At 43.7% G+C, this 20,696-nt stretch overlaps 1 protein-coding gene across 4 annotated transcripts in view; it reads left to right on the top strand.

The window, feature by feature from the left end:
* DAAM1 (dishevelled associated activator of morphogenesis 1) overlaps positions 1-10,316 on the top strand; it is a 155,598-nt gene extending 145,282 nt beyond the window's left edge. For all 4 annotated transcript variants that reach the window (XM_028505472.2, XM_036010486.1, XM_028505473.2 and 1 more), the window contains 4 exons: positions 358-418; positions 3,209-3,340; positions 6,364-6,534; positions 7,628-10,316. In XM_028505472.2, coding sequence (XP_028361273.1) covers positions 358-418; positions 3,209-3,340; positions 6,364-6,534; positions 7,628-7,837 — 574 coding nt within the window. In that variant the 3' untranslated portion in view covers positions 7,838-10,316. The remainder of the gene's footprint in view (positions 1-357; positions 419-3,208; positions 3,341-6,363; positions 6,535-7,627) is intronic.
* The last annotated feature ends 10,380 nt before the right edge of the window (positions 10,317-20,696 follow it).

A 20,696-nucleotide genomic window follows, 5' to 3' on the forward strand; every position in this document is an offset into this window, starting at 1 on the left:
CACAGTACCATAAAGAGCACAGCGTGAACGTACTTGTGGGTAAGCACGTGACCTGCTGGCTCAGAGGGAGTGCACGTGGCCAGAAACTCACTTTCACAGAGTAATTTGCTTAAGTGAGATCTCTGAGATTAAAACATGAAGTATTTTTGTACAGATGGAAAGATATTCATATTCTGTTGTTTTCAACCTATAAATTATACCTGCTGGCTGTGGAAAATAAAAAGCATAATTCCACAGGTTTAAAATAGTGTTGTCTTTCTGTGAGATCTGAACATTGAAGGGAACTTTGAACATTTAAAATGTATTGAATATGTATCAGTCACATGTTGGTTACTAACATGTTGCCGTTTGCAACAGCATGACTGAGCTGGACAAAGAAATAAGCACCCTGAGGAGTGGCCTGAAAGCAGTAGAGACGGTGAGTATCTGCTTCTCGTTCTGATTCCCAGGCTCGTCACTGAGTCTAGTGCTGGTGGTATCCAGCAGACGAGTGGCTGGTTGCCTTGGCATGTGGTGTGTCCAGATCAACATCTATTGATTTAAGAAAACAGAACAAATCAGCAGCGATGGAGAAGCAAAGGCAGGTTGTGTTTAGCCAGGCAACTCCGGAAGTCAGGGTGTCACTGGAGTGGGAGCTGGGAAGCTGGATCTGGAGTCCCACCAGTTTCCTGCCTGCAAGGCAGGACTCACTGGAGTGGGCTGGGCTCGGTCATCTTCACGGGTCCCTCAGTGTCCACATTCTGGTAACGAACAATGTTTGCTCCTTCCGTAATGGAACTTCTCTGTTGTTTTCAAGTCGGTCCTGTGGGGAGTATTTATTGAGCAGGCACTTGGGTGTACTGTCCCTTCTCAAGGCGAGAGGTCATGATGATTCAGAATCCTTGTCCTCCAGGTGTTGCCATGGCCAAGAACAGTCAGGCCAGAGGACATTCACATGTGATCAGTTTGACCACATCCAGATAAGCACAGTGATTACAAAGGTGTCTTCCGCAAGAAGGGTGGATTTGGGTTAGTCTGAACCTTATGGAATGCCTGGCATGTATTGGAGGAAACTTCTGGAGGAGATGAACTTTGAGCTGTGCTGAGTTCGGTAAACTTAGGCGCATAGGAGGGAGGTTGTCCCAGGTGTACAAACAGCCTGGCCCAGACCTCAGCAGAAGGCAGGCAGGTCAGACTTCTGCAAGCAGAGGCGTCAGTGGAATGGGCCGTGGCTGGGACGGTGCGGTGCCACCGGACACTGCACAAATGCAGCCACCAGTGCGGAGGCAGGTCCCGGGAAGAGAAACCTCGCTCAGGAGAGTGGACATAGCTCTGTCTGGCACTTGGTGAAGGAGACTGATGCACAGGCAGCTTGAGAAGGTGCCCTTCTCTTAGATATTTTTCAAAACTATGCCATAGAAAGAAGTTGACTTCATTAAAAGACATACCTCTAATAAAAAGTTAAGTTATATTGTCTAACCAGTCTCTTCTGTTTGTTTTTAATAAATTAGGGAGCATGTAACATTTTCTTTATTCCCTGGGGGAAGGTGGGGTTTTTAAAAAGAAAAGCAGATGAACTAATTGAGTGAACTCTTTCCTCCCAGCCCCAGTGGGCCCAGAGACTGCGTGAGTACTAAGGATGTCCTCCACTCTCAGGGCCAAACTGGACAAGGGCAGTTCAGGACAGGGCTTGTCTTACTTCCTTCCAGCAGAAGGCTTCCTTGAGGCAGGCAGTTATGGCCCCAAGGCCTGACTGTGGATGCCCTGACTCTTGCATCTGAGCTGTGAGCTACGTCACAGCCAGGCACGGAGTACGGAGCCAAGGAAGTTTTGTGTTTGAAGTTTAGTGAAGGTAGTTTTGCTGACGTCTCTCCAGCATCTGGGTCATGTGCACTGTCCCGTGCTCTTCATAGGAAAGAGGTGACAGAAGCCCACCCCTCCCCCGGCAGCTTAAATGTCAAGATGTAACATGGGAAAGAAATATCAGGAGGCAGCCATTGGCCGGCCTAAATATCCATGTATCCTAATAGTGATTAGCACAAACTGATTGTGTTGTTTGGAGATATCAAACATGGAATTCTTATGAAATTATACATTAATGAAACATGTTAAGATTCCTTTCACATTCATAACCCCCCCCCCCCCCCCCCACAATGCTCAGTTTCCAGGCTGACGTACTGGAACTGTGGCCATATTTTCCAATCAGAGCAAGCTCTATAAATCACAAGTTTCCATTCTTATTGTTTCATTTGATTCTCATGGTGATGGAGATACTGCCCTCCTTTTATAAGTGAAGAAACTGAGGCCCAGGCCACTTGTCATAGATCAGCACCAAATCAGGGGTGGAGCTGAGTCGAAGCCCATAGTCTGTGTAGGAGGGTAACCTCTACACGCCTGCTTGTCAGTACATCTGCCAAAGCAGGTGAAGGAGAAAACAGATCGAGAGTGTAGAGCCAGATCAAGCCGGTTGGTATACAGCGTAGTTGTTACTGAGACGCTGGAGTCAAGCAGACCTGAGTTCAAATTCTGACCCTACCACATATCAGTTACTTGACTTTGCACAAGGATTTCAAACCCTCTAAACCTCCATTTCTGTGCCTCTACTGTGGGATCGTAATTCCTCACCATAGTGGTGTTGTGGGGTTAAATAAGAAAGTTATCTGGCAGTGGTTGAAATTAATTATTAAAATTAAATTTGAATTTGAATATCTGTGTGTTCACCACCATGGTAATGGAGAATCTGAATAATGAACAAGGCACTGATACTCCTTACCTGCCTATTCACAAAAACTGAATGGTGTGGACAAGAAAAAACCTGGTAGCGGATTATGGTGCCAAATGCTGCAGCTAAAATCCTGCTGACCCAGACAGCGTGGTATGGGAAGTAAGTAGACCTGGGAGACAGGAAAAGAAGAAAACAGAATCAAGACACCAGAATTCTTGTTTAACTTATATTAACTTTATCCAAATATGATCTGCTTACCTTTAAGCCAGTATATGAAATCACACTAATGAGGTACTCAGACGATTAGTCGAATGGCTGTTTGCAAATATGTGGGTGCGCCTGGGCCTGGCTCTGGTGTGGAGAACAGGAGAGCAGCTGGAGCTAGAGCATCACACAGAGTTTCAGAGCAGGTTCCTGGCATTAAATTTGAGGCATATAGAAAATGGGGGGAGGTGTGCCCGCATTCAAAGCCGACATTGACGTTCTCTATGCCCTGTGTTTCAGGAGCTGGAATATCAGAAGTCTCAGCCTCCGCAGCCTGGAGATAAGTTTGTGTCTGTCGTCAGCCAGTTCATCACGGTAGCCAGCTTCAGCTTCTCTGACGTTGAAGATCTTCTGGCAGAAGCCAAAGACCTGGTAAAGTTCCCCTTGCACACTGTTGTTTGATAGGGCTGGTACTTTCAGATATTATACTCTAAGTATATTTTCATTTCTAGGCTGTGATCAGTTGAAACAACAATCTTTTTGTCTGATTGGCCTGTGTTGCCTTTGGGTCAGCAAGACCATCAAGTGTCTGAATGGTGTGAAGCTAAAAAATAAACCAAGACAGTTTTCTCTTGGTTAGTAGTGGATCGAAGTACTAACCCCTGGAAACCAGAAAAGAGTAGATAATGAAAACCAAATTCGGGCTGAAATGTGCGGTCAGGTGGGACCAAGGTCCTGTGCACAGTGCCTGTGATAACATGCTCTCCTGAGATGCAGACTCGGGATGACAGGACACTTCCTCTGGAAATTTCTAGCAGAACTTATTAGATGAAATGCCTTTAATCCTCAGTCTTGTTGCAAAGAGAAGTATTTTTAAGATATTTCTTTTTATAGTTTTTGCTATTTCAAAATGTTGTTTTCCTCTAGAGCAAAAGTTATTGTAGGGTAATTACCAAGACCTTTAAATCCTCCTGCCCCACCCGCCTCACTGTCTCTTTCTCTCGTTATTTCCTCTTCCAAAACGGACACACGTTCACAGGCATACATTCTCTCCCACGCTTTCTCACTGTGTGTATATGACAGTAAGCCCCTACCACAACCTATTGAGTGCTTCCTGTGGAAGTACTCAGTTGCCACAGTTTTCTCAGTTGCCACAGTTGTGGCTTTAACTTGAATCTTTCCTTTGCAACTTGAGTAATGGATGCCATTTTCTGTAGTCACGTGTTCAGTTATAAACTTGGATGCTTGTTTTTGTAAGGGTACACACATATTGGTTAAAGTTCAGAAGTATACTGTTAAAATACATTAGATAGTCTCAACATTAAGCCCCATTTCCAACATTATTAAATAAATGGAAAGACCATATGTGTTCAAATGACTACAGCTAGAGGCCCAGCCTCTGGTATCCCGTGCCCACAGTGAGCCCGCTGCGTCAGCCCCTCCACGGAGGTAGCCCTCTCTGTCTCATGTGTGCCTCACCACTCTGGGGTACACTCTGTAAAGGAAGGGGACACCCCCCGGCCCCACCCCAAATTGGGCAGTATAATACCTACTTCGTTAAGGGCTCAAACATTTTTATTAGAATCAACTGGAGAGTTAATATTTGATTTAAACACACACTCAAAGTCTATTTTTTTCCCCTGTATTTTAGCGTGGGAACTTTAGTCTGGAACTAGTTTTCTTCAGATTTCTAAGTCAAAAATATACATGACTTCATCGTCACTAGAATTCCTAGATAAAAAGATCATTCAGGATGGCTTGAAGTGCATGAACTTGAATGTTTTAGAAACACATTTGTAGGCTGTCTATTGCCATTTTGTTCATACCAGGACTTTTAGAAATTAGCTTATGAGCTTAATTAGCTTAAAAACCATGGAAGAAGCTAAAGCGCTGTTTGTGGTGTGTGAAGAATGCTGTGCTTTTTCCTCAAGAGCTCTGGTTGCTAATAGACTATTTCCAAATAAGTAAAGCATTGAGAGCAACTCCTCAGTGAAGGAAAAAATGGTAAAAGAATATTTTTAGTATAAATGTAAAGATATGAAATACTTACAAAATGTCATATGTATACACACACACCATAATTAACAATTGTTTATTTAAGAATAAATATGCAGGGGGAATTGAAGGAAGGTAGTCCGAAGGTACAAACGCCCAGTAAGATACGTGAGTCCCGGGGATGGCGATGCAGGGCGTGGTGACTGTAGTTAGCGCTGCCGTGTGCTGTGCCCAGCGGTGTTAAGAGAGTAGGCCTAAGAGTTCTTCTTGTAAGGAAAAGTAGTTTTCCCTTCCTTTTGATACCTATGTGATGTGATGGATATTAACTGAACTGTTGTGGTCATTATTGCACAAAATATATAAGCAATTATGTTGTACATCTTAAACTTATGCAGTGCTGTCTGCAATTATATCTCAGTAAAACTGGAGGGGGAATAAAAATGAAAGAGAGTAGATATTGAAGACATTTCCTTAGGTAGATAGTATCACTGAAATATCAGAAACACTTAGTATCATAAAGGCGAGCAATGCAAGAGAATGAAAACCAGTTAGAAATTCTTGTGCTGGGGGACTGCGGAAACTCGTGGTCTAAATATGAAAAAAGTTAAAGATCTGGAAAGCTTGAAGTAGTTAATTAGGCATAGGGAGGAGTATTTATTTGACTTTGAAGCTGGAAACACCATCCTTAGTAGCTTAGGAGTAATGGCCTGAGATCCTCACAGAAGGAAGAAAACTCTGACAAACAGTGTGCCCAGCACGGAGCCTTGTCTGGGTGCCCGTGGCGGTGCCGCAGCTCCTGAGGGCATGCCGTCTCAAGTCGTGAAGGCAACTACCGGGAGAACTCAAGTTAGAAACAGTTAAAACTAAAAAGACTGGGAATATTATTTTGTTTCCATATATACATAATTTCTTATATAGTTCCCTTAATAATCAGTTATTTTCTAATTAAGGCCCAAGAAATATCATAATAATGCTGTAGCATTATTTATGATTAGAAAGAGCATCTAAGAAGCACTGGATCCCATTTGCTTTTGATATTAACCATATGGCACCAATAAATGATATTAAACTACTTCAAAGGAAAGTTAAAAGTACAAGTTTCCCTTCCCCTGCTGAGTTTGCTATTAGTTTTATGTCTTGAGTGCTCTGCCCTATGATATTTTGCTTTCTTGTTTTTACTACTGTTTAGTTAATAAAAAGTCATAGGAGGTAATCATAGATGTTAAGCTGAAATGAGGCGGACAAGAATAAATGGTTTCAAAAGCCGAGGAGTATTAAATTTATTTTACTTTAGAAATGGCTGATAGACATGTCTGGCCGCCAAAGATAAATACAGGCTCACTAAAACCCAGCAAGTTAAATTTGACTCAATTTGAGCTTCAGTCCTGGAGGGATTTATATTTGATCACAGAACTCTCTTGGAACTGGAAACTTCTTAGAACCTCCTTTTTTTCCCCCAGTTTACTAAAGCAGTGAAACACTTTGGAGAAGAAGCTGGCAAAATACAGCCGGATGAGTTCTTCGGCATTTTCGATCAGTTTCTCCAAGCCGTGTCAGATGCCAAACAGGAGAACGAGAACATGAGAAGGAAGAAGGAGGAGGAAGAGCGCCGGGCCCGCATGGAAGCACAGGTGAGAGGAGAGCGGGGAGCTGGCGGCCCGCCCCCTGCGCGTCCTGCTGCTACGGCTCCTGGGTTTGCGAGCCGCACTCCGCTGTGCGGGCGAGGAGGGGGGCGGCACAGCGCTCTCTAGAATGTCGCTGGAAGTTTAAATTGGTATAAAGTTTCTCTTGGGCAATTTGGCAGTCTCTCTCCAAAGCCTGAAAAATTATATCCATATCCTTTGATCTGGAATTCCATTTTTTACAAATTATGCTAAAGAAATAGTCATAAATTTGCACAAAGAGAACAGCGGTCTTTATAATTGCCCCAATCTGGAAACAACCCAAATGTTTACCAGCCAGACATTAGTTCTAAATGATGTAATAGCTACATAATGAAATATTTATGCAGTCCTTAGTAGTCATGTCTTCAAAGGTTATTTGATAATGCAAGGAAGCTTTCAAAATGGTTTCTGCATGAAATCTTTTTTAAAATAAGTGTAAGTATAGAAAATAATAGCGGTGTGATACTGCCCCAAAAAGTTCACAATGCTTATCTCTTGATAGTAGAATTAAGGATGAATTTTTCCCTTTTTGTTTATCTGAATTACCTAAATTTTCCATAATGTATGTGTGTTATTTGGCCTTTAATAGTAGTAACTCCTTCATAGTGGGTTCCAGGCAGTCACAGTAGACACAGGCTAAGCCTTTGATGTGAGGGAAGGGGCCCAACGAGTATGTGCTTTAGTCTCTCTGTGCTGTCAAAGAAACCAGTGTTTGAGATCTATTTAGTAGTGATAACTTTCTTGTTCCATTATAGAAATGTGAATTGCTTCAATTGCTCTTTCTTTCTTTTTTTAACTAGAGTATCTTGAGGTTTACCTAGATTCTAGATGGTGGGATTCTAAGCACAAAGTAGTGGCCACTTTTCTTCATTGCTCATTGCTTCTACAGCGAGACTTCATGTCCCGGTTGCCTGTCTCTTGTGACATTAAGGGGGCTTAGCAGCTGTAGATGGACGTGGCTCAGTGTGGCTGGAGCATTGCTGAATTGCGCAGAACGCGTCACCACTGAAAACCAAATACAGCACTTGGACATTTCTAAAAGGGTACTTTCTATTTGCAGCTCAAAGAACAACGTGAAAGGGAACGTAAAACAAGGAAAGCTAAAGAGAACAGTGAGGAAGGCGGAGAGTTTGATGACCTGGTTTCAGCTTTACGCTCAGGAGAAGTGTTTGACAAGGACCTTTCTAAGCTGAAACGGAATCGCAAACGCATTACCAACCAGGTGACGGACAGCAGCCGAGAGAGGCCGATTACAAAACTTAATTTCTAATTTTCCTTGAATACTTTTTTAGAAAGCTCATTAGCAGCCCGTTGAAGTGACTAGACCTTTCCATTACACTGCCTTGCAAATCCGAACAGTGGCAATTTCTTCTTTCATCTGTGAGTGAATGTGTGAATGTGTGTATGTAAATGTATGTGTATATGTATATTAAAAAATGTATATAGAAGTCGGGTGTTGTCCGGAGACCTATCTGTACGGTTTTTCAAAGCCCGTGTCAGTGTTTGTGCTCAGAAACCCTTTCTGTCTGCATTCCTGGTGGGTGTGGCTCATTTTCTTCCCCGGAACACCACGACTGTTCAGAAGCACAATACTGTCTCCTGAAAGGGATGGCGGAGACATTCCCTGGAGTAAAAAGAAAAACAAAAGAGAAAAAAGAAAGCTTGAGAAATATTTTATGGTTTCCAAGCTTGTTATACTTTGAAATTATTTTCAACTGGGGTTGGAAACATAGAGATTTAAAGCGTGTTTTGATAGCCAACCGTGCGATGCCGGTGCGTCGCATCAGGAACTGACAGGACCAGCTTAGAATTTCTGACGTGTGTGCGGGTGCAGTCTGTAGATGCTTGTGGAGGACATCTTGCACACAATCTGAATTATGTAGAATGTCAATCAGAAATTTTTTATATATTTAAAACTTGGACATCAATTTTTTTTTCTAATTTCATCGAGTTCTCTGCCAGGCATCTTGATGATTTCTTTGCATCGCTTTCGAAAAGAACACTATCTAAATGCAATCCATGCCCTGGTTAAAGAGCAAGATTGCCCAAATGTGCTTGTTGTTCTAACAATATAGATATATAAACTTTAAAAAATAAAATTTTCCACCCAAGACCTAAAAGGAGGACTTCTCTGAAGGGATCAAAATTATCTTTAAAAACTTTTATGGGGTGCCTTCTTTTTTTTTTTTTTGTATTCTCTATTTTCTGTTTTTTAGGACAAGCCGCATCTTCTGTAAAATAGGTCTGGACTCAATGCACAAAATGTCAGTACCACCAACAGAGATGGCCAGGCCTGTTTATCTCTAAGTATGTCTGAAGTGCTTTCCTGTTATATGTTGTCATTTTAGATTGTGTGTCAGTAAAGCTACCTGTAAAACTTCAGTCCAAAAGATAAAGCTCTCAGGGAGAAATGAATAAAAACAATGAACATTAGAAAATAAAATATAGATGCTTACCATTAACCTACCAACTCTTAATATCCTTAAATTATATGATATATAAAAAGGACTGTTACTTTTTTTTTTTTTTGGCTTTGCTTTATTTATTTGTAGTCGGGGAGGGGGACTAAGGTTCTCTCTTTTCTTTCCAACAATCCTGTTGTGGTTGGGTTTCCTGTGGAAAGAGTAGTTTGTCCTGTTGCACTAGAACCTTATTTACTCACTAAATTGAGGTTTTCAGTCAATTAACAAATATTTATTAAACACCTACTGTGTGGCAGGCATAGTAGGGCTACAATGGTAAGCAAGACAGAGCCCCTGCCCCCAAGGAGCTCACATTCCAATGGGGATATTAGGGGTGAACAGAATACCAATGCGTGCGCTGTACAGGAATCGTGCTATTTAAAAATAATTTGTATAAACTGTAATGCTTAGCACAGATGGCAAGGCCTCTGTGCTACGTGAAAGCTGTGAAATAGTGCTCTAAGAGGTATCCAGAGCTGTAGTTTTACATTTCCCCCTCCTCGAAAACTTAGTGACTTTCTACATAGTATATGAAAATAAATGACTCCAGCAAATAAAACAGTCATAAATACCCAGCAGAGGTTGCGCTCCCCCAACCCGTGGTTACCAAGGCCTGCAAGTACACCGCGTTAAAGGCACAGACGGAGACTTTGCTCAAAGAAGCCTTGGCGAGGAGGAGCGGAATATGCTGATGGAGTTGTCTATTCCTTAACTAAAGTGCCTCTATGTATATTCTTTTCTCTTTATAGCAGGAGAAATTTGGTCTGGCTCAATTTTGGAACTGGACCTTGAAACTGGCTTTGGTTTACAGTGTCAGGAGTAGACAAGCGGAGGGAGAGTCATGTAGAGGAGCAAGCTCATGTGTCACGTCCCCTGTGCCCTTCCTGATCGTCCTCACTTTGATACGGCCATCCTGGTAGCCTCCTTTGCCATCTCCATTTTGGTTTCTGTCCCCAAAAGCTGTGGGCAGGTAGTTCCATGTGCCATTGTTGAAAAAAAATCTACTTTTTTAGATTGGTGCTGGTGTAAGTAGCCACTTTTCTCTCTTGGGTGTGTATTTTTAAAGTTTTTTGTTTGTTTGTTTTTTAAATTAATGCCAAAAAGTAAAAACATTATAATTTGCAAACATAATTATATGTCTTGTATCTTATTAGCTTAGTAGTTTGAACCACTTAGTCATTAGGTGCAAGACTGTTGTTATAGTACCAAGAAAAAAATGTTGTATGTGTTATGAAACTGTACATTTTTTTAAATAGCAATATGCAATAAAGAGATGAATTCATTGGGTGTATGTGTATGCTTTCTGTGGGTTATTAAAACATCATCATAAATTTCTTTGCACTTTCCACCATCAAATTTAAATATTGTGAATTGTTTACTAAATTAGAAATATGTACCTATTTTTTAACTCATACACACTGGACCTAGAAGGGCATAGTTTTCTCTTACGGCAGAATTCAGTGTGTCCACAGGCTGCCATATGCCACCTCTTCCTGCAACTGTCTCTCTAATCTCTTTGTATAACTCTGTGAGTTGTACAGTTGCAGGGTGGGGCTGCTGATGGAATTATTCAGCTGGGGGTATTGAAAAGACTCGTCTCTAGACTCAAAACATAGTTCATTTTGAATGTTTTCCTTTTTAAAAATGAATTAATGTATAGTATAGGTCCATATGGAAAGTGTTACCTGTGCAGAATAAGGAAACTGTTTTTCATCCTCGGAAAACTGGGGCTTTCTCTTGGTCCCACATCACTGTGGCTGCCTGGCTATCCTCAACCTGTTCTGAAGTCAAGCTGAAAACAAATTGTCCCAGGGGTTGATAGAGGACCCAAGCACTTCTGACCTTCAGAATGGATTCATGATGTCCTTGTAATTACTGACCATCTTGTTTTTCATCTAGTCACTGGATACTCCGTAGTATCCAAAGGCCACTTTGTTCTCTTACACTTTGCTCTCATTCAGGTGGAAGAGAGCCTTCTGTCCCTTTGAACAAATTGTATATTCCACCCCTCAGGCCAAATGCACCTGCCATTGGCTATGTGTACATTTGAGCATGAAGCTGTGTACAGAACCACATAGACCTTCAGTTGCCCTTGGTGTGTTTGATAGAAATGGGGGGAAACATGAAACTCTCAGATCTCTAACTACATGTTTACATCTTTAGTTTACCCCCAAAAATCATCACTGGGGAAATGTGCTTCTGTCAAGAGGTGGAGCTATTGAACCCCTCCGGAACTTTGCCCCTTCTCTGTAGCTTAACATGGGTTTATGTGAGGCAAAAGGATAATCTTTAGTAAACTAGTTTGGGTGCAATTATTCAAAAGACCATGTTCTGAAATGGTCTTTTTGTGTGCGTGAGATTTTGTGTCCTACCAAGTGGAAAACCTAAATTAAGAACTCCCGAGGTGCCTCGGTTACTTCGTGCCGTTCAGTTCCATAGACACCAGCCATGAGAACCGTGGGACGGCATGTGGAGAGATTTGGAGTCAAAGCTCAGGGCCTCTCTCATCGGGTCGTTTGCAAACCGTCACTGTGTTGAGTTAGGTGCCCGTTTTTGCTGAGTTTCTTCATCCCCTGCTGATAAGAAGTCTGCTGAGTCTGAAAACCTGTTGAGTTCAGAATTAAGAGATGGCCCAAAATCTGTAAATCCTTCATCTTAAAGTTTAGAATCCTAGAGGAAGAAGTTTCTTGTTTATGGATTTCTGTGTTTTCCACAGCAAAGCCCAATCAAAATTATTTTTCATTGTTCTGGTGGGAAGAACACCAGATCTGACCTTTGGTCTCTTCCGGGGCAGGCTTTTGTCTACTGCGGCCAGCTGCATGTTTCCATGGCGTCAAACAAACACCACGAGCACAGGACTGCACCCGAGGGGGTTTGACAAAGGAGATCCCTATTATTATCAAACTTCAATGTTTTTAATTTTCATGGGAGGGCAGTTTCGAAGGATAATGTTGCCATGTCATTCTGATAAAGTATCTGCTCTCCCTGCTCGTCTGCCTGTGGTTTCTTTCCCTGAGAGGAGGAAGAAAAAGAACAGCTCAACGCTGGTCCTCAGGACCATCTCCCATTTCATCCTGCACCCACTATGGCCCTGTGGGGACATTTCTGTGACAAAGGGATCCGCAATCCTTGTGCTGATGACCACTTCTTGTTAGTGGTCTTGCCCCACTCCCTGACCCTGGCTTCCAGTGTAGAGAAACTTTATTATGTTCAATGAGATTTGAGGACCACCTGACTCTTCTGAGACTGGAAGGGTGCTCAGAACGGAGGTGATAGTGATGCTGAGCAGGTGTGGGGAAGAGAGGGAGGCGCCTCTGCCAGCTTCTTGGGAAGAGAATAGCCCCTGTGTGCATGGGCAAGACACTTGCTAACCTTCCAGTTGAGTTGCCCTGCTCCTTGTATGTCCCCCCACCCCACTGAGTGAAGCTCCCTTTGGTAACCTACTGTGCCCCTCAACTTCCCTGGTTTATCCACATCTGTGTGTACCTCCAAAAAACAGCCCAGCGGGGTAGCTTCTCACACGTCCCTGTACTTGCAGTTAAGACCACTACCCTTAAAGACTTCAGCCTGGTCTCTAAAACCTCCAGATTAACTCTTCAGCCAGTAGAACCATGCTGTCCACTCCTCAACTCAAGGGTATCAAACTCATTTTCACCAGGGGCCACATCAGCTTCATGGTTGTCTTCAAAGGACCGAATGTAATTTGAGGACTGCACAAATATAACTACTCCTTTACAGTTAAGCGAGAGCTCAGCGCGCCACTGGGTAGAAACAAGGTGCCCGGCCCGATAAAACAAGGTGGAGGGCTGGATTCAGCCCGAGGGCCTTGTGTTTGCCACCTGTGCTTTAGCTCCACTTTAGGAGCTGGGGGGTGGGCAGAAATGAAAGGATGGTTTGTCACTAGTGAGCTAACCATGCTCAGGCAGTTCAGATTATAAGCCACTAGGATCTCCAGTTTCAGACAGTTCCTGCGAGCTGACTCATTAGAGGGCTCACAAGAAGGGCCTGTTCTTCCTCCCTCCCGTCCTCCCTCCCTTCTCTCAAATCATCTTCATTCCACCATGCAGGCATCATTATTAGGAATTTTCTTTAAAAGACTTGCAGAAACAATTCTCTCCTACTCCCTCGAATGTGAGGTATTTGACCCTGAAATGCAGCAGCTTAGTGACCTGACACTTTTATGGCTGGTGAGTTCCCACTAAAAGCTGGGTTTTTCAGTGTCCACAGAACTGCTGCTAGGCGTGGGGTCATGGAGCCCTGTGTCACTAGAGTAGTGACTCGGGGATCCATGCAATGGGAAGAGGCGCCTCTGCCACGGGATCTGGAGAAAGGATGCTTCAAGGTCTATTGGCATTGACTCCCTCACTAGAATGGGGCAAAGATGGTCCTGATGAATCCTAAAACCGGCTATAGTCGCTAAAGAGCTCCCCGTGGAAGATCCCTTGTGCCAATTTGTAAGCAGCACAGTGGGACCTAATAACTATGAGTTCCAGAGTTGTCTACTGCCCTTGAACATGAGCTGTGACCTTGGGTGAGTCTCCTAAACCCCTTCACTTCCTTTTTTGGGAGCTGGGCAGAGAGCAGTTGTAAAGCTCCCCATTACAGGGCGGAGCAGTGCTGCCTCTGAGACTCCTGCCGCAAACTTGCTAAGTGGAATTAAACTCCCCTGCTCGTACTGCACATCAGCCACAGCCTAGAAACCCTGTCTCCACCCTGGCTGTCTGGGAGGGCAAGGGCTCAGAGCAGATTTCATTTCAGCAGTAAAGAGGCTCATTCCAAGGTCTCCTTCTGTTTTACCAGATAACTGGGGTAACAGATCCTCAGAGCCCCATCGGGGCTGCACCCAAACCACCTGCATTGATTTAGTCACAAGATCAATGTATGGCTTCTTTCTGTAAAGGTAGTGGCGACTGAGCATGTGGCTGGAAGGGAAGGCAGGAACAAATCAGACTACATGGATGGGCCTGTGGCGCCCTTCACCAGAGTGGCCACAGCTGGAGAGCTGTGTTCTCAGGGACAATGCGTTTCAAAGAGCGACACCGACAAACAGAAATGCATCTGGTCTGGAGGTCCAAAAACTGACTCAGAAACATCCACTGACAAGAAACTTCTAGCCTACAAGGAAATAGGGCAGCCAGCCTCGAATAATTGAACAGAAGACATTCTGGATTTTACCAGATGGCAGGACTGCAACCAACAAGTGAGAGTCACCAGCAAATTACTTCCATTTTTCTTAACCCATTGAGAATTTTCGAACTCCTTTGATAACCAGCAGTTAGACAGGTGCCACGTGAAGGTACTGAGCCCACCGTCCCCAGAGGCAGGCAGACCTCCCAACAGGACACCTTAGAGACTGGATGACCGCCCGTCACATCTGGGCTGCAATAGTGAGTGCCCCTGACAGCGTTCCCCCTCCAGAAGAGGATGTAGGCCAAAATCAGATACTGTACTTAGTCGTCCTGTCTCTTCAGCCTCTAAATAAGACTCTAGCCTTTCTTTGTCTTTTATGTCATTGACACGTTTTTGAAGAATAATCCTGTGGTAGGCAGAATAATGTCCTCCAAGGATGTTCATATCCTAATCCCCCAAAACTTGTGAATATGCTACCTAACATGGCAAGGGAGGCTTGATTAAATTAAGGGTCTGGAGACAGGAAGAGTTCCCTGGATCCCCCATGTGGGCTCAGTGCTGTCACAGGGTCCTCGGGAGAGGGAGGCCGGAGTGCCTGAGAGCAGCAGCTGTGAGAAAGGAAGCTGAGGTGGCGTGGAGCGACCGCTGGCTCCGAGGACGGATGCCACGAGCCAAGAGACACAAGCCCCCTCCCACCTTTTTTCTTAACTGTAATTCCCGCTGTGTTGGATCTGCCTGACGTTTCTGCTTGTCAGATTGAGGCTCTGCGTTCTCTACCGGAAGACGGCATAGGCGGTGTTGGGGAGTCACACAATGTTCGCCTGTCCCCCTAGGGAATAGACATTTTCATCACTCAGTCAAGGTGTCACCCAGTTTCTTCTCTGTATAATTACAGGGTTTTGTTCTCTCTTGCAATTAACAAGCTGCCTGTTTCCCATCAAAATTTCCCCTTAGAATCAGCAACTGTCGGTGATCCTTGGCTGAAACCATCTTTACTAGGGTGGCTGGACAATGACGAGATGGCTCAGCTCCAACAGTCTCTCCACAGCGACCCTTGACCTCAGCTCCTTACTTGAAGCGAGAGCCCTCCCAGCTCCTCCTTCACTAACCTTCCTCTGATCAATGTGGGCGTGTGCATTCTATTTGTTTTCCAGTGGCTTATAATTTGTTACTGAATTTATACTCAAATTATTCCAGATCTGACTTGAAGAGGCCCCCTCAAGCTTGCTCCTGTGTCCTTATACTATGTCCCATTTAAAAACATAATTTCCTAACTTGCTGACATAACAAAAGCTTGCACCCACCCTGCCCCAGGCCTGGAGTGAGCCATTTCTCCAGGGAACTCTGACGCTTTTAGTGGGAAATAACATTAGAGACTGAGATTAACTCTGCTTCTTGACCTGTTTCACAGTGAGGAAATGTAAACAGGTGTATATACATCCATATAACATACATGCACGTAAATATGCATGTGCACATAGACATCCTTATATAATGCACATATTTAGAAATAGTGACTTCACACCAGTACCTCAAATTCTAGTCCACCCTGAATTCAATCAGTTCTCACTGTCTCCACTGTTATTATCCCGGACTAAGCATCACTCTTCTACATTATGGCAATGGCCTCCTAACTGGTATCTTGGTTTCAGTCTTTCCTGCCACCATGATCTATTCTCATTGCCACAGTGGAAGTGATGCTTTCAGATACATGTAAAGTCATTGTCACTCTGCTGAAACACTCCAGAGGCTTCCCTTCTCACTTAGAAGTCAACGAGGCAGTTCTCACAATGGCCTCCTAGACCCTCCCTGGTCTGGATGCCAGCCCAGCACCATCGCCCTTCCGCCCGCGTCCTTACCACTTGCCCTCTTCCTCTCTCGGCTCCAGCTGGACTGGCTTCCTCCTCTCCCTTGATCACACCACGTGCTGACCTCCATCAGAGTCTTTGCACTCCTGATTCCTATGCCCTAAACACTCCCCTTTCTTCACTTTCTGTCATCTCCTCCAGATCTCTCTTCCAATGCAACCTTCCCAGTGAAGACGTCCTCGCCGCTCAGGTCACCATGACAACCTGGGCCCATCCCGGCACCCATCCCTGTTCTCTGCTCCATTTTTCTTCGTAACACTGACCATTCATATATTTTGCATATCATTTGTTTATTACGTACCTGATCCTACACCACCCACTAGAATAAAAGCTACATGAAGTTAGCAATGTTTGTTTTGTGCACCAAGTATTCCAGCATTTGGAACAAGGTCTGACATATTAGAGGTGCTCCATAAGTATTTGTTAAGTTGAATGAATGACTTCAGTGTATCCCTCTATGCTTTGATAGATCAAACAGGCAAAAAATAGAGACATAAGGATAATGAAATTGATGAGGTTTATTCCTTAGATGTACTTTAAACAAGGATGTATTTGAAAGTCTGAATCTCTCTTTTTAAATATTTATGACAGCGTTTCTCAACAGCAACTGTTACATTTTGGGTCAAATGGTTAGTTCTTTGTAGTGGAAGCTGTTGTGGGCATCGAGGATGTTCAGCAGCATCCCTCACCTCTACCCATCAGCACACCTCCCCAGGTTGTAACTACCAAAAACATCTCTGGATTGCCAAATGTCCCTAGGGGGTAGAACTGCCCCCAGTTGAGACCCACTCGCCTATGCTTATATTCCTAAAATTGAGCTGTACTTACACAAAAAGAACAGGATTTAACAATAAAAGTTTAAATAAAAGTTATCACAATCATTTGGGGCAAAATCTTACATGAAATATTGGGTCAGAAGTTAACCAAAACCAGTATGGAAGACACTCAGTTAGATTTCAATTTCAGGTAATAAATTATTTTTAGTGTAACTCTGTCCCATGCAGTACTTGGGGTATACTTACACTAAGAATTTATCTTTTGTTTATCTGAAATTGAAATTTAACTGGGGAGTCTTATATTTTTATTTGCTAAATCCGGCAACTCTGATATCCACAACAATGGCTCTAACATCATTACATGTGACAACACAGCCACCGCACACAGAACACAGCCCCAACTGTACTCAAAGGCAGAGGGTGTTTGCTGATGCCTTCATTTCTTAAGCAGAGAAATGATTTAAATGAACTAAATGCTTAACTTAAAAATGAGAAAATAACCAAAAATACCAACTAAAATAAGTCATCTAAAGGAGTGCCTCCCAGCCGAGTTAATGTAAAGGAAGGACCCGTTCCCACCCTACTTAGAGCCCGCAGTGAGAGTACAACACTCCCGCAGCTCTGGTTCTCCGACAGGGCAGGGCACATTTAATAATGTGTCTGCATCTGCTCGGCACCATCTTCTATTAATGTCTTTTTCATTTAAATGTATTACCGCACATCTTGTTCATGCTGGGTGATGTCCAGCAGATTTTGTCTACAGCCTCTGATCTTTCGACTAAAGGAAACTCTTGAGTCACAAGTATAGCTATTACTGCTTGAGCTAGTAACTACAGAAAGGACCTAATTTACGTCCACTTAGTTGGGTTAGTGAGATTAGCTGAAACCTAGAGAAGCTCACCGTCCTTCTCACACGCTGGCGCCCAGCATCTTGGCAGAGGCGTCCAGCGTTTCCAAGGCATCCCTCACACATCTCGGCAGACATTTTCAGGGAGATGGCAACACCTCGCTCCAAGGCCTCAGTACTGAAGACATGAACCTGTGAGGGACTGGACTCCCTGAAGGAAGTGATTCTATCAACTAACTTTGAGAACCAGGATGGGAACAAAGAAATAAGGCCTGTTGCGTACAATGAGCTACCACTATACTCTCATTTCCTGAGCGGCGGTCTTCTTATCTGCAACGGCTCCGTTGCCAAATTTCAACTTGGAAGAGCATTACAAGGGGAAAAAATCCAAATCCTTATGTAGTATTTCCTAGTTAGTAAACACAGGATTTCCTGCATGCAAAATGATGTCAACAAATTGCCTTCAAACATGGCCCAGTGACACTGTTCTGCTGGGCGCAGAGCAGCTTGCTGATGGAGACCTCCGCCCGCTGAGCGAGGGGCTTGCCAAGTGCACAGCAGCGTTCGCAGGGCTGCCCGTCCCCACTGACCGGTGCGCCACAGACCTCAGTGTGCATTTCACACTGATTCCCACTCGGTCTCACTGTTTCATGTGTTTACATGCCCCCCCAAGAGAGTCTAGAAGTGTGAATCACACTTTTCTTTTGAGAGCTCACGTGGGCACCATGGTGATTGTTAAAGAGGTAGGAAGGCGGATGGTCAACAGAGGCTATTGCTTCATTGGCTTTACATGTATTTATTTATTTAATCTTTTTAGAAAACCTCCACTCGAGGATGTTTATTAATTTTAGATATGTTTATTGATTCGAGAGAGAGAGAGAAAGGAACATCAGAAACATCGATGTGCCAGAGAACACCAATCAGAACACTGTAGGTGTCCCGACCAGAGGTCGAACCCGCAACCTAGGTACGTGCCCTGGCTGGGGATCAAAGCTGCAGCCTTTTGGTGTATGAGATGACCGTCCAGACAAGTGAGCCGCCTGGCCAGGGCAATTCACTGGCTTTAGAAATAAAAAGATGTGGGGGCGTTGTGGAGGGTTGACGCTGAGTTTTCGAGTACTGGCGTGTGTTTCTGGGAGGAAAGGCTAAACTTTCCAACTCACAATCTCCGGAGGAAGGAAGTGTGTTCAGCAAAGGGGCAGGAATCTTTTCCTCTCAGACATAATTCTAGTCACACCAGGATAATTTGTAAATAGGCATTAGAAACAGCTCCTTTCCTCATTTCCCATTCCTAATAAGGTGCTTGTGATGAACTAAGTGACTGAAATTCTCTCCCCAGACTTCAGTGCCTCTTTGTTTGAAAACCCTACGGTAGTGAGTTCCTTCCAGAAGCATGCAGTTTCAGAATTCCCAGCACACACTGTTAGCCTGAAACTCATCTGAACTTTACTCATCACAGTGGTGTAGCAGAGTCACAGCAAATGCTCGCTCCAGTTTGCCAAAGGACAGAGGATGTACAGATTTGGATCACACATCAGAATTCTACAGAAATATGTTATCCCTGCCAGTGGAAGTTACTGCAGAGGAAGAGCCAGGGTAACTCTTCGTAGTGAGCATTTATAATATTCCTTCTACAGTGTTGCCCTGGTTGCTGCCTAGTATAAACACAGGCTATGCCCCGGGACACAATCCCTACGACATGCTCTGTTCCTGGAACACAGATCTGCAGCTTTGGTGAGTTGCCACCATCCATTCATTAGTCCCCTGGGCTTGGTCGTTGACAATCCAAGAGTATCTAGCAGTACACCATGTCTCCAAACTTCAGTGAATTTATGAAAATGACCTTGTTACCCAGGCTGGTAATGGCTCCATGGACTGAGTGCCATCCTGCAAACCAAAGCATTGCCGGTTCAATTCCCAGTCCAGGGCACATGCCTGGGTTGCTCACCAGGTGCTCAGTAGGGTGCACTCAAGACGCAACCATACATTGATGTTTCTTTCCCTCTCTTTCTCCCTTCCTTCCCCTCCCTCTAAAAATAAATAAAATCTTTAGAAAAAAAAGAAAATGACCTCATTAAAATAGGATTCTACAAATTTCCATCATTAACATTTGAGAAGAAATTCCCTTTTAGAATAATAATAACTCCCATTTATTAAGGCTAGACACTGTAATAAGCATTTCCCATAAAACAACCCAAGAAAAATCCAGTGTCCCATATTTTCAAGATAAGGAAGCTGAGACTCAGGAAAATTAAGAAATTTACTAAAGGTCACACAAAATTCAACCATTATCTCACCAAAGAGTCTGAACCCTTAACAAATATTCAGTAGAAAGGAAATTATAGAAGGTACTGCTATTATTATCTACCGAATATACATATATTTTTTATTTCTATGTTAGCTGCTATTTTCTGAGATTAAAAACTCAAGTGTAGCCTTGGCTGGTGTGGATCAGTAGACTGAGCACCAGCCTGTGGACTGAAAGGTCTCTGGTTCAATTCCCAGTCAGGACACCTGCCTGGGTTGCGAGCCAGGTCTCCAGTTGGGGGCATGTGAGAGGCAATTGATCAATGTTTCTCTTGCACATGGATGTTTATCTCCCTCTCTTTCATCTTCTTTTCCCTTCTCTCTAAATAAATGCAATCTTAAAAATAAAAAATAAATAAAAACCAAGTGTAGAACAGAGCCTGTGGCTTCCTCTCTGCGGGCCATTTCAGTTTGCTGTTGCATGTAGGAATTTTCTGGTAATGGAAGAGTAGTCATAGAATCACAGGGCTGGAGGGGACCTGAAAGGATTATAAGTAGACACATGCTTTAGTTTCCTACCATCAACCCCCCTTCTTCTGCTAACCATCCTCTCCCACCAGATGGTCAATCAAAATGTTCTCATCCCCCTAGATCAAATGATAGACATGTGACTCGAGCAAAGCAATCAGAGCTAAGGAACCCCAAGTCTGGTTCCCATGACAGTCCCTGAAGAGACTGTTCACAATTCTTGCTACCCAGAACTCAGGAGCACCCTGGTTCCAGTCTTTTCTGAAGCTTA

Source organism: Phyllostomus discolor, chromosome 1, assembly GCF_004126475.2.
Source record: "Phyllostomus discolor isolate MPI-MPIP mPhyDis1 chromosome 1, mPhyDis1.pri.v3, whole genome shotgun sequence".
NCBI classification, from domain to species: domain Eukaryota; kingdom Metazoa; phylum Chordata; class Mammalia; order Chiroptera; family Phyllostomidae; genus Phyllostomus; species Phyllostomus discolor.